The 13,232-nt window shown below is 36.4% G+C and overlaps 1 protein-coding gene across 2 annotated transcripts in view; it reads right to left on the reverse strand.

The window, feature by feature from the left end:
- The window catches only part of LOC129753988 (translational regulator orb2), a 924,966-nt gene that overhangs the window by 880,216 nt on the left and 31,518 nt on the right, over positions 1-13,232 (reverse strand). Inside the window, exon 2 of one of the 2 annotated variants that reach the window (XM_055749925.1) lies at positions 8,297-10,694. In XM_055749925.1, coding sequence (XP_055605900.1) covers positions 8,297-9,886 — 1,590 coding nt within the window. In that variant the 5' untranslated portion in view covers positions 9,887-10,694. Of the gene's footprint in view, positions 1-8,296; positions 10,706-13,232 lie in introns of both variants that reach the window. The other variant, XM_055749864.1, reaches the window with a different exon arrangement.

Genomic DNA, 13,232 nt, shown 5'->3' on the forward strand with positions numbered 1-13,232 from the left:
AATGGTTTGAGACCCCTCGCCCTAACAACAAGGGAGGAGGTGGTCTCCCAAGCAAAACAGATATGAATGAATAACTCGAGAACCGATCATGCACATGGAACAGAATTTGGCATGGGAGTGTATTTGGTTAGGAGAAATGTTCCTAAAATGGTTTGGTACCCTTCCCTCCTGTGGGCCTCCCGTGGGCCACTCTGAATATTGAAGGGGGGAAAAAGGGGGAAAAGTTAGCAAATTTTTGAGGCAAAAATAACTTTTTTATCTTAATTCGAATCAAATTGCAGTCTTCGGATAAAATATTTGTCATAGTTTGGGCTTCAAGAAAAACCGTTTCCAAAAGAAATTGGCCGAAGGAAACCATAGTTGTCCATTAAAAACTGGTTTTTCATATTTCTCCCGAACAAAATGTCTCAAAATCCCATACAAACTTCAGGCTCGTTGAGCGACCCCTTCCCGTAATCCGATCCCAAATTTGGCATGAGATCTTGCACTAGGTCTAGGATCAATTTTCAAGCTAAAGAAACCATATTTTAAATGAGAGGTTTTTTCAAGACTCAAGACCTCTCCTTCTTCCAGAGGAGAAACGGGAAGAAGGAAAGCATGTATAACTCGAAAACTTATCAAGCAGATGGAGCCATAGATAAGAAAAGTGATGTTATTTGGTTACGAAAAATGTTGTTATGTTCGTGGAGTTCGTGAACCTTCCCCATATTGCTGAGGAGAAAGGAAAATAAAAACGAGTTCTCATTACAAAATTTATAACCATTATTAAAAATTAAATTCAAATCAAATTTTAAAAAAAATCATTTCAGGATCTATCTGATCTTCTTTGTATTCCAATGATAACTCAATGAGGGAGATCTCATTTAAAAGATATCGAAAATTTATGAATAATGATATTATTTCACACAATTTATTGATTTTTGAAAGGTGTAGCAAAGCACACCGGGTCAGCTAGTTTACCGTAAAAAGTAATTCCTATAAAATTTTTAGCAATTTTTAAAATGTACTTTCTCTTCAGTGCTAAAACAGAAAGCTGAATTAGTGGGAAGCATTTCGAGAAATCCGAGATATTAGGAATTAACCAAGTTATTTAACAGTCCAAGCCTAAGTTAAAGGGAAAACTATCATCGCTGTGATAAATATAAACAATAACCCCTATTTTTCATTGAATAAAATAAAATCATTGGAAAACCCGGAAAATTGGTAAACGATTTAAAAATAGAACACTTTTGACCATGATGTTCTATTGTTAGACCTAACCAAGGCCGTACAAAAGGGGGGGGGAGGAATGGTGGTCTAACACCCCCCCCCCCCCCTCCCCCCACTTTCCCGCTCCCTTCTGCGAAAAAAGTTATAACATTTTTCATTTTGTTTTCTTTTCATCATTCTGCAAAAAACGGAAATTTTTGAGATTTTTTGGAGAATTTTTAAATTTTATTTATTTTAAGATATTTTTAAGGCAAAAATCAATAAGCTTTGCATACCTACTTCAACAAATTTGTTAAATGGAATGAAACCTTTTTTTTTACTTTTTTTAGTTATGTTAGGATTACTTGTAATGTTATCCTTTCAAGTTATGAAAAACTGTAAAATTTTAATCTTTTACATTACAATTTAATGAACATATTCACAAACAGCTTCAATTTTTCAAGTAGATTTGATAGTTTATCAGTTAACAATCATAGATTTCACTCAAATCCTATAAATTTGGAAACTTAATAACTTCATGTCACCTTATATCATCTCCATATCAACTAGAGATGATGGAGAAAATCAGACAAGGATTTGAATTCAGTACACCAAATTTCCAGTTCAAACATTACAACATTGGCACTAAAAATACTGTTTCTTTTAGTTGCCAATTAAATTCAATAAATTAATTTTTAAATGATAAGACGTTTTTATGGAGAGTATTTTCCTTGTAAATTGTGGTAAATTTGTCTTTCTCGCCTTCATATTTTGTTAAAATTTTCAAAAAATAACCGATATTCAGTATCTGTAATTTTTTATTTTCAAATTAAAGATTCAATCATCAACCATTTGTTTTGAATAAATTTGCTTCAGTTCGAAAAGAATATTTTTTGTTTTCATAGTCCAGAATTCACTATTAAAGTCGTGAAATTTTTTTTTCAAATTCAAGATATTACTGTAGAGTTTTTTAATCAACCATTCAATTGAAAATTAATAAATGAAATTAAAATTAAGATGATAAATTATAAACAATTATTATCATTTTACTCAACATTTATTAATCATGGTTTATTGCTAACTTGATTTGAAATTTATTCAATAATTCGGATTTGATTTTTTTTTAATGGTGTTTTATTTTAAGTTTCTTGTTTCTGTACACTGATTATTATTTCCGAAGCTTTAAATTCTGGTTTCATTCAAAATTTCAATTCGTTTTCGTTTTATGTTGTTTCGAATATATTGTTTTCAAACTTTCAAACCAGACTTCTCAAAAACAGATTTTTTTTAAGCAAATTTTCGGTCCCAAATGAAAACAACGTTTTGTAGATTTTATTCCAATGACTTTTCGTATAAAGCATAGATTTGAAACTTTGATCCTGTTTTTTTTATCGAATCTGTAAATTTTTTTACGAGTTTGTGTGCTGGTCAATAGTACGAAAATGGTTTTAAAAATCAATGTATTGTCTGTCATTTTTATAGAGACTTTCAATCTTTGGCTGGTTCGTCTTTGCGATCTTTTTATACTCCGCAGAGTTTACAATTTCCGTTTTGTTCGTTACACTGTTTCATTTCGTTGTACATATGTTTTCATTTTACGTCTAAAGACTTACAAAATTTCCTTAAGCTAGATTTAGTGTGATGGGATTCGATCCCTAGACCTCTGGCTTATTAACTAGACACGTTAGCCAGCAGGCTAAACGACCATCCCAATCAATCAATTTTATATTTATTGTGAATTTTTAGCATTGTTATTATTTCGAGCTTAAATTAAATCTGAGAAAAAAGGCTTAAATCTGACAAAAAAGCTTAAATCTGAGAGATGTCCTCCACGCGGGTTGAGTATAATTGCATAGGCCTGGTGGCGATCGATTGTCTCCTGGCTCCAGAGAATAATTTAAGCTGGCAGACAATGTTGTTTTCCATTTGTGATCTCATAATAAAACCACTGGTTGCGTTAACAAGACTTAACAAGACTTATCTCATGTGAATTTGAAGAAATTGGAATATAATTTCTAACATTCATAATTATTTTTTTCAATTTCATAATTAACGGCACTTCGGTGAAGTATTCAACTCCAAAAGGAAGATTGTCTAGTTCAATGCAAAATCACCCTGTAGACTTTGATAACAATACTATAGATAACAATACGATGAGGAACAAATGGTATTGTACGGCAAGAAGATTTCTCATAACACGCTCTTGGCCCATTTTCAACACCTATCATGCTTCCTCATCTAATCTCTCCGTCTATAATTTTCATTACTTTCATTTGATATTCTTCCTATTAGAATCAAATACTTCAGCGAAAGCCTTTAATAATTCATTTAAATATCATAATCCACCGGTGATGATCTGTTCATACAAATGCATTTATAATAGTGGCTCCAGAGAGTCAATAATCAAAATTATCTTCCAATTAGGGCTTGCGATATAGGTCAGATGGCAAGTCTGTTGTCTTCTGAGCCGATGTCCGTGAGTTTGAGCTCAAGAGTAAACATCAAATACAGTTGTACCGGATAGTTTTTCAATGACGATCCGCCAACTGCAACGCTGATGACGAATGCCATAAAGATAGTAAAACGACTATAATCGAAACAAAAAAAAAATCTTCAAATTGCTTGAAAAGGAAACAAAACTGTTTAAGACCAATTGAAGATGTCAATAAACTCAAAACACTTCCATTTCAGGATATTAAGAATAAAATAAATCGTTTGAAAAGATTCTATAAGAGATCCGAGGGCGAAAACCTGATTGTTCCACAATAAATGTGCAAATTTTCATCACAATCCGATGTACAATAACCCCAATATCGCAAAAAGAATATTTGTCATGAATGGACGACCCCCTTCAAAAAGGGTCATCAGAAAATCTGAAAACATTTTTTATCATTCAAGGCCCTAATGAGCACCTATGCCAAATTTCAACTCTCTTGGAGTCTATACTGCTGAGCTTGAAGAGGACAAACAAACAAACAAACATACATACAGAAATTGCGTTTTAAATATATACCCGTATTTTTTTTTATAAATTCTTCAATAACCTGAAGCTTTTTTATATACAAGAGTATCGAATATATCAAACAAAATAAACATTCGTTGAAATCTTGTCCATCGGGTTGAGCTGAAATAAAAATACAAGAATAGCTCAAATACCTTCTGTAGTCTTTCATACATTTTTTCAGTGAGTGGAACATTCCCTCGACGCTGTTCGTTACTACAACTCTTCACAGTGTTTTCTTCAGCAACGCCAAGATTTTCACAGCTGAAAAGGATCAAACCTGTGTCCCTGGAAGGACCTCTGTGCTGTTTTTTGAGTGTTACTTCAAGAACAGTACTGCTAACCACTCAGCAATGCATCTGCCGTGACGTATTGAACCCGTGCAAAACGCAGCACTTTGGTGTAGATAGATTCAAAGCTTCAACAGGCTTGGAGCTAGACGAATTCCGCAAAGTTTACTATTCACATTTAAAAAAGCTGTTTTTTTCGCTTTCGGAGGTTAAGGGCAAGGATGCCAAGTCTTGCCATCATGTAGGAAAAACTCTCAGATTTACTATGTGGTAACGCAGATGATCTAAAATGGCACTGATAGGGTCCAGATCGACATTCACGAAAACAATTCCAGATTGTTTTTTGCACAAAATTTTTTGATTGTGTTTTGAGAAGTATAGAATAAGGATTCTAATGCAACTCAAATTTTGAAATTTGGTCCACCCTATCGCGAGATGATCGGCTTTGAATGTTGAGTGTGTTTTTTTTTAAATGCTCTAACTTTAGATAAAGTTTTAGGTGCAAAACTAAAACATTATTTCTGGGCAAAATAACTCCGAAATAGCTATTGCTCATTATCTTTCAAATGAGTTCAGAAGATTTGCAATATGTCCTAAGACGGCTGAGATATGAACGATCAAAATTTGCATGTTTTTTAGCGGGTGATCCCAAACTTCCAGATTGTCTTTTTTATAATGACAAGTTTTCTGAAGCTGTGAATCCATCTAGATAAAAGTGCTTCGTTGTGCACGGCTTCAATTCGTCTCGGAGAATCCAGTTCTGAGATGTTAGCATCATTGATCTTGAAGTTACACTCAAAAAACTTAGGATTTTTTTCGACTGTAGAATGCTTTTGCTGATTGTATGAACTAACGTGCAAGCTTTTTGAAGTGTGTAAAGTGATCTTCAGTAGATTTTTTTTCTTTGAAAATTTTGTTTTTGGCTTATTAGACCAAAAATTTGCGTTTATAATAAGAGATTTTAGATTTCTGATCGTCATGACTCGACAAGAAAGCTACCTTAAAAATTATTTTAGATTCTTGACCAAAACAAAACTTATAGTTCTGTTACCTAACTCTAAAAATCTGTGGCTTTTTTTAATGTAAAATGTACTATTTCCATAAATTCAATCGAAAAGTGATACCAAACATCGAAAACTCGAGTTCTTTTAGCAATTCACATAAAAAATATCATGACATTTTCATTATTCAGCGTTAGAAATCCTAAAGCTTAGTTCTATTAGAAATGGGACAGTTACGAATGCGTGTATCTCAAAAACCTTTCGTTTGATCTAAATAGTTTCTATGAAGCAAATGGAGATAATCTTATGATAATTCATGGAAAAATTTGAAAAAAAAAATATTTATCGTTTTTTTTTTTTTGTAACAATAATTTCATTAAACTTTACTCTTGGTACCTCCCATCGTCCAGCGCACACTTTTTTCAGTCATTATATTGATCAGTTTTTCAAACTTATACTTCGTCTAATCCGTATTTTAGGTGGCTACATCCTCCTCCTTCAATTTCTGGTACTTTTCGGACCCATACTTATTTTTTAAAAGAAACTGAGGGCAGTTTAGTGGATCCAGCTGTTTCGAAATAAACAAATTTGATTATTTTTGAGCCACTTTATGAGCGTTTTTAATGGAATTTCTGCTGGCAAAATCTGGCAATAACGAAGTTAAACCATCATGAGATTGTACTTGAAGAATAATCGGTAAGTATAGATCGTAGGTTGCGAAGGATACATAAAAGATAACTCTTTTAGGCTTTTAAAAACAGCGAAAACCATAGTTTACGTTTTGAAAATTGTTGTTTTTTTTCACAGGAGCAGAATTTTGGCAAATCATTATATTTTATACAAAATAACCAGATAATACACACTTTAATATACACGGGACCTTGCCACGAGCAGACATGGTTAAGGATTCAAACGGTGGTATTTATTTAAAATAGTGTATTTCATAAGGTTTTTCGTTCATCACAAATCATCTATCCCATAGCCTCGGAACCGGCTATTTAGCTTACGAGCTGTGGAATTAGCATGAAATTGTTGTTTGTGGTTAGGTTTGAATGACTCAATACCAAACAACACTTTCAGCGTATCGGAAAATCAAAATTTGGGAAATTTCAGCGATCTAGCCATAGTTTTTTGCTTATTGAAAATTCAAAATGCTGGTATGAGACTTGACTTCCCTGATGACCTTTAGCCGAAGTTGCCGGTCATATGCTTCACCCCAATGCTTGATTTGAACTGTGGACATTTTTGACAGTATTTGCATACTTTTCCACCACTCAAACACAATAATTCTTCGAAAAATCAAAGGTTTTGTCAGCTATCAATTTGATAATGATGGATTTTGAATGAAACTGTGCAAATTTTTTTTTTTCCTTTTCATCTAACATCGTAAATATCTCAAAAACGCGTAAATTTTAAATTTTGAAAACATAGGTCGGATGGTACGTTTTACAGGCAACAAAATGCTATCAAAATTTTGAATTTCCGATTACTAGAAAACGAGCTATTAGCAAATGAAAGTGTCCCATTTCTAAAAGAACTAAGCTTTATTCCAAGAGTTTCGAAAATTTATTTAAAAATATTTGATATGTGAACATATTTCGAAGAATAAAGAATGTTCACTGTAAGTTAGATTCTTCATCAAAATTTTCTATAAAATCTGTGAACTCAACATTTCAATGATCTTAAAGTGATCTTCATGTAATTTTTTTTCACTGTCTATAGGATAACAAATCAGACCTTCAAGGGCAAATTTCAAATGTAGAAAAACCCGAAAATACGCTCAGAAAACAAAACTTTTATCAATAAATTTTTAATATCGATTCAGCGTCCAACGAATGATGAGGAATGTTACCACACCACACCACACCACACCGGTTTAAATGAAAAAAAAAACTTTTAAAGAACCACTTCTAGAACGCTTCTAGAATAGACTTTGAAAATTTTCCATTTCTGTGAAAAATTTATTAAAAAATAATCAATGATTAAGATTAAGTGACATGCCATAACAATTCTGGGTGATTTTGTCCCATTTGCCTTAAAACTGGTTTTTAACTTTAAAGTTTCAAATGAACAACACATGAATTGGTTTGATTTAACGTTTAAAAATTTGTATCGCCAAAAAGTGAAGATCTTTTTCTTAGTTTCTTCATTCAAATGATTATTATCTATGAGGTTCAACGGTATATAAGCAAATATTATTTTAAGAGCGGCCTGCCGAAAATATTTGAAATTTAAATTGTTCCTTTGCTTGAAAAGGTTGTTCACCTTTGAATGACATGACATTTAATGACAATTATCCAAGGAATGGATTTTTCTTAAATACTTTTTCCATCAATCTTGAAAAAAAAATTAAGGTATAATGAAGGTTTTGAAACATGAGCTAACTTTTTAGTTCATTTCGAATTCGATATGATCCTACTCCAGCTATAGGTTTTTTTAATTAATTTATCTTATCGTAAAACTATATAACATTGAATTTTTTTTCCAATAATACCTGCTAAGGTTTATAAATAATGTAGTAAATATACAAATATTGCATCAAACATCAAACACCGCTGTTGCATTAAGCCCCGTTTGAAGATATTTGTCATCCTTCAAATTTAAATCGGTACTGGTAGGTATTAAAAACGATTTCAGATCTAAAAGATAATTATAATTTTTCTCGGAAATAATGGATTCAAAACATAAATGCTTAACACCACACTCAAGCGAGTTTTGATCTGAAATGATCATATATTTGTTTTGTACTTAAAAAAATCAAAACGTCTACCCAGTGGAAAACATAATTCAGGTTCCAGAAAGTTTATCAAACTCACCTGATAAGCAGACAGGAACGGATCCCGGGCGTCGTCCAGCTGGACCACATCCAGCGGGCTGCCGAAACCGGACACTCCAACACCAACACCACCGACAACACTGTTTGCCCCATTGTTACCATTGGCACCACTGATTCCACCACTAGACGAAGAACAAGAAGCACCACCACCACCGTTGGCGGCAGCAGCAGCAGCGGCTGCCGCAGCGATAGCATTCGAGAGCAGGCCGCTCGAAGATTTGACAGCTGCAGCCGCAGCAGACGTTGGGTACGAGGTGCTCCGCCGATATTTGGACGGCGAGTTGTTGATAAGAGCAGCCGCGGCTGATAGCTGTTGATGTTGCTGCTGTTGATGTTGTTGCTGCTGCTGCTGTTGCAGGTGATTGGCGTAGGGTGATAGGGATTGTTGGGATTGGTTGTGGGGTTTGTTGCGGGGGTGCATATTGTTTAGGGATCCATTGCCAAGATTCATATTGGGAACGGAACGTCCGCGGTTCCAGGTTGAAACGGAATTTGGTTGATGCTGCTGTTGCTGTTGCGGTGCTTGATTTTGGTGTTGCTGGGACCAGGGTGTTGAGGACGAGGGATTGGACCAGGTTGGATAGGAGTTTTTAAACTGTGATTGTTGGGAAGGGTTCTGGAGGTTGTGAGCCTGCATCATGTGGTTAGGGTTGGAGCTTGTTGGAGATAGACCATGGTGAGGGAATCCACCGGTGATGGCACGGCGTTGCTGCTGGGCGGCTGCTGCTGCAGCTGCTGCAGCCACTGCAGCCCCGTTGTACAGATGGTTGCTGGAAAAGTTTTGAAATCCACCGAGACCACCGTTCATGGATAGATGCGAGCTCGCTACACTGTCTTCGATACTGGTTGACCAAGGGCTGCAGTGATCAGAAGCACTGGATCCAAAGTTGAGTCCATTTGGTGGAAGGATCATGTGCGACGATGAACCTCCTCCGTTGATCAAACCGGAGGAAACGCTGAGGCAACCCAGATCACTGGCCTTGAGATTGAGCTCTTCGGCACTCGGAAGATGTAGTTCGGAGCTATCAACAAGAATGTTGTTGTTGGTTGCGTTCGGGTTGTTGTTATTATTGTTGAGCGATGCAATTGGAGAAGCGACCGAACCTCCACCGTTAAGCAGTGAAGAGGTCGAAGTATCGTCGTCCGAATGCGGAGTCGTCAGCTGTAATGCCAACGAATTGACGTTCGATGCAGTAAGCGAACACTCAGAACTGATGGCGGTCGTGATGGTGGGAATCGAGACAATCGAATTACTCGATGCAATCTGGGAGCTGGATATCAAAAGCCCAGAACATTCGTCGATAGTGCTATCCCCAACACTTTGGGCACAACTCGTTGCAGTCATGTTGGACGATTTCAATGATTTGGTGCTGCAGTTATTGTTATCGATGACGTTGTCCGACAGATCTGAACTCAAACCACCCGCTGTGATTCCGTTTCCAGTGGACCCGTTTGCGGCAAGGTGTTTGATGTTGAGCAGATTGTTAATACTCAGTGTATCCAGCAGCGATTGACCGGATATGCAGGATTCGCTTGTCAGTACCGAACCACCATACAGAAAATCACCCATTTAGCACGGGATGAAGGTTCACGGGGTTTACTTCGAAGGGTTTCCCACTAGATGTTTCTTCTCTTAGTTGCACAAACGTTGCAAATTTGTTCTAGAATGTTGGGTTCCAACGTTTATCTTAAGAATCGATTATGCTATAACATTTACTCATACGTTTCAACAGCGTTATTCAGAAACTTTAGAATATCTTAACAAACAGCTTATGTTACTAACTTTGAGTTTGGACTACACTGGTTATCGATATCGTTGAAGTAGAAAAATAAACACTTGCACTACGTTCTTGGTTTAAAAATCGATTATCAACTATACATCAACTTGAACTACACTTATTGGGCATAAAAGTTCTATATTGGGAAGTAGAAAACTTGATAGCACTATTTTTGTTTTGCCGTTAAGCAGACAGCTTCGATTTTATCTTTCGGTCAAATGTTTCCACCTTTTAGCAGCAATACGAACAAAAAAAAACAACTGTTGACTAGCGTGTAGAGAAATACAAGCCTTCCGGTGCTAGGTTGATAACAGTCTCGCCCTCGCACTGGGTCGCTCCTTTCGCCTTCCGGTTTCTAGCGATTCGCTTATTCAGAACGCTTCTAGTCGATGGCTGATAGAGCACATACACACACACTGCACTTAGTTTCCAACTTTTCTTCGAAAACCTTGCAACTAGTCCGCGGCAAAGCAAAGTCCGTTTCGATAATTTTTACACTCGAGCGTACGAATCGTTCACTTCGCTACAGGCTTCAGGCTCAGAAGTTGTGGTACAAACACGGTACTTTAATGTATGCTTGAATTTTCCGGTTTCAAGAAACTGTGGAGCAGCTGTAGAGTGTTAGGCTTATGAGAATGTGCACAGCAAGTTGAAGTCGGCTTCTTGCGCGACACATTACATACTTCCGGCAAGCGAATCGGGGTTGCCTATTCCGATATTTAGGATCATAAAACTAGAGATAGTGCCAATTTAGTGCTACTTTCACAATTACATACGGTTTTATTTCTTTTCTGGATTTGACTGAGAATCGAGCAGTTTGGCGAGATTGGTTAGTTGCACACGACCGCACCGACTGAAGCTTTGCTGCGTTCTGAACAAGGATGTCTGACTAAGGATTCGGGACCATTGCAAATGTCTCGCACAGAGGCCCGATTCGGATAGCAGCGGATCGTCTTCGTGCTTAGGTCGGCCCCACGACAACGAGCTTTTTGGGGATTCGCAAGACTTCGTGAATTTTTCGGCAAGCCGTTGTGACGTCAGCCAGGCGAGCTTTACTCCGATTTGTAGCCTAGTGCCACGGTAGCCCAGTTGTGTCGAATGTAGCTGCCTACTTCCGCTCCGTTCCGTTCCACAACCATGTGTGTGCATCGGTTGAACGAAAGAGCTAACGCATTGGAAAAACACGCGGGTGCTGAGTTACTCGGCTGCAGGGGAAAGCCAAAGCAACCGCATGCGCCTGCACTCAGTCACTCTTCCGGCAGCCGACACAGAGAGAGAGAGAGAGTGAGATCCCGCTTTTCTAGGAAAAACCACGCACGACCAAAACACACATTATTTTGGTTTACTACCAGCACGAATACCGTTACCCGTACGAGGCTCGAAATTTCCCAGACAGAACGTTAGTGCAAAAATTGCTTTCCTCTGCTGCTCAGGGGACGGTAACGTTTGTGAGAGTACTAAAGGCGTACAATTACGAATTTTTTACATTTGACGATTATTATTCTTATACGAACAAACGCAAAAATATAAAGGATCTAAATGAAACTTGAAGTTTCCTCGAAAAGATTCCATGAACTTAATACTAAGCAGTAAGCGTACAGTACATCCTTCGAGGTTACTTATGGCCAGGCGCGGTCCTATGAGGGGGTGATCGGGGTGATCACCCCCCCCAAACGGCAAAAAACCGTTACGAAATACTCGCAAACGCTGGATTTTATATAAAAACTAAGAACTTTTCCTAGAAGGTGTCCTTTCGAATTCTCAAATTTTTCCACTCCGTGGGGGTGTTTGTTTAATAAATGAATTTATTAATCCCTTAATAGCTTAAAATTGATAAAAAAAGTCGGTTCGCCAAACCAAAACAGCTGTAACTTGCAATTCCCTGGAACGAATTTCACCAAATAGCTTTTGTTGAGATACTTACAGCGTTGAATTAGAATTTGCTGACCATATACGCTACCACCCATAAGTTTGGAATCACCCCCTCAAAAACAAGAACATTTGTTTGGTCATATCTCTCTTCTTATGATATATTGCATTTCTTTAGATCTCATTCTAAAAACGATGATCTAAATGTTTTTCGTACGTTTTTGGCAAAATGTATATGTTAACTTAATATGACTTAAACTTGGCTTTAAGGTAGAAAATTTCCAAAAAAATCGCAATTTATATTTCATCCTGATCAGTTCAGGCTTGGGTGGACCAAATTTAAAAATTCGAGTTGCATTTGAATCTTTTTTCATAAATGTCAAAACATATTTTTTTTAAATTTTGTGCTAAAAATTTGCTTAGGGCTTTAAACAGATAGAAAAGCTACTTAAGTTATCGATCAAAAGTTTGGGATCAACCCTCAATATGGTGAATCGGCAAAAAGTTTGGGATCATGCAGAATATGCAATTTCATTTCGTGCGTATATCTGTCATCAAACAACGTATCGCTAATCTGATAAGTTATATTTCATGCTCATGAGTTGTTTTCGCTTTTTGAATATTTAGTGAAAATGCATTTTTAGACTAATTTCGTTAGAACTTTAGCTAAAGTATGATCATTTTTTGATGATGTTCACCAAATAGACGGTTCATTCAATGAATACCCGCAAACTTGTTTCAACCATAGTATTATTATCTTACAACGAGCTATTGCAGATCGGCTTGGCTCCATGTCGATCCTTTTTAAAAGTAAAAAGACTTGAGGTTTAAGAGCCTTTGGGGCCGTTCAGATACCACGAGGACAGAAAATGAGATTTTTACCCCTCTCCGTACACAAGTGTGGACATTAGACCGCTGCAAAAAATGACTATTTGCTCCCATATGTTTTTTCGATGCCTTTTGTGTCACCAACCATCAGTGTAAAATTTGAGATGATTTGGTTGATTCCTGAGTTAGCGCAAAGGGATTAAATTTTGTATGGAAATTTGTATGGAAGAAGAAATTTTTGCACATTAAATCATCCAGAAAATTCAAATAAGCTTGAAATGTAGTCGGTCTTTAATTTTTAGTTTTGACTATTCTTAAGCTTCATTTTTTGCTTACATGACAAGCAGCTAAGAATTTTATGAAAAAAGTTATAACCATTTCAAAATAAAAAACCTGAATCCATTGAAAAGTATTCAAAAATGGCAGACTTTGCTTGCTAGA

The sequence above is a fragment of the Uranotaenia lowii genome, chromosome 1, assembly GCF_029784155.1.
Source record: "Uranotaenia lowii strain MFRU-FL chromosome 1, ASM2978415v1, whole genome shotgun sequence".
In the NCBI taxonomy this organism is placed as follows: Eukaryota; Metazoa; Arthropoda; class Insecta; order Diptera; family Culicidae; genus Uranotaenia; species Uranotaenia lowii.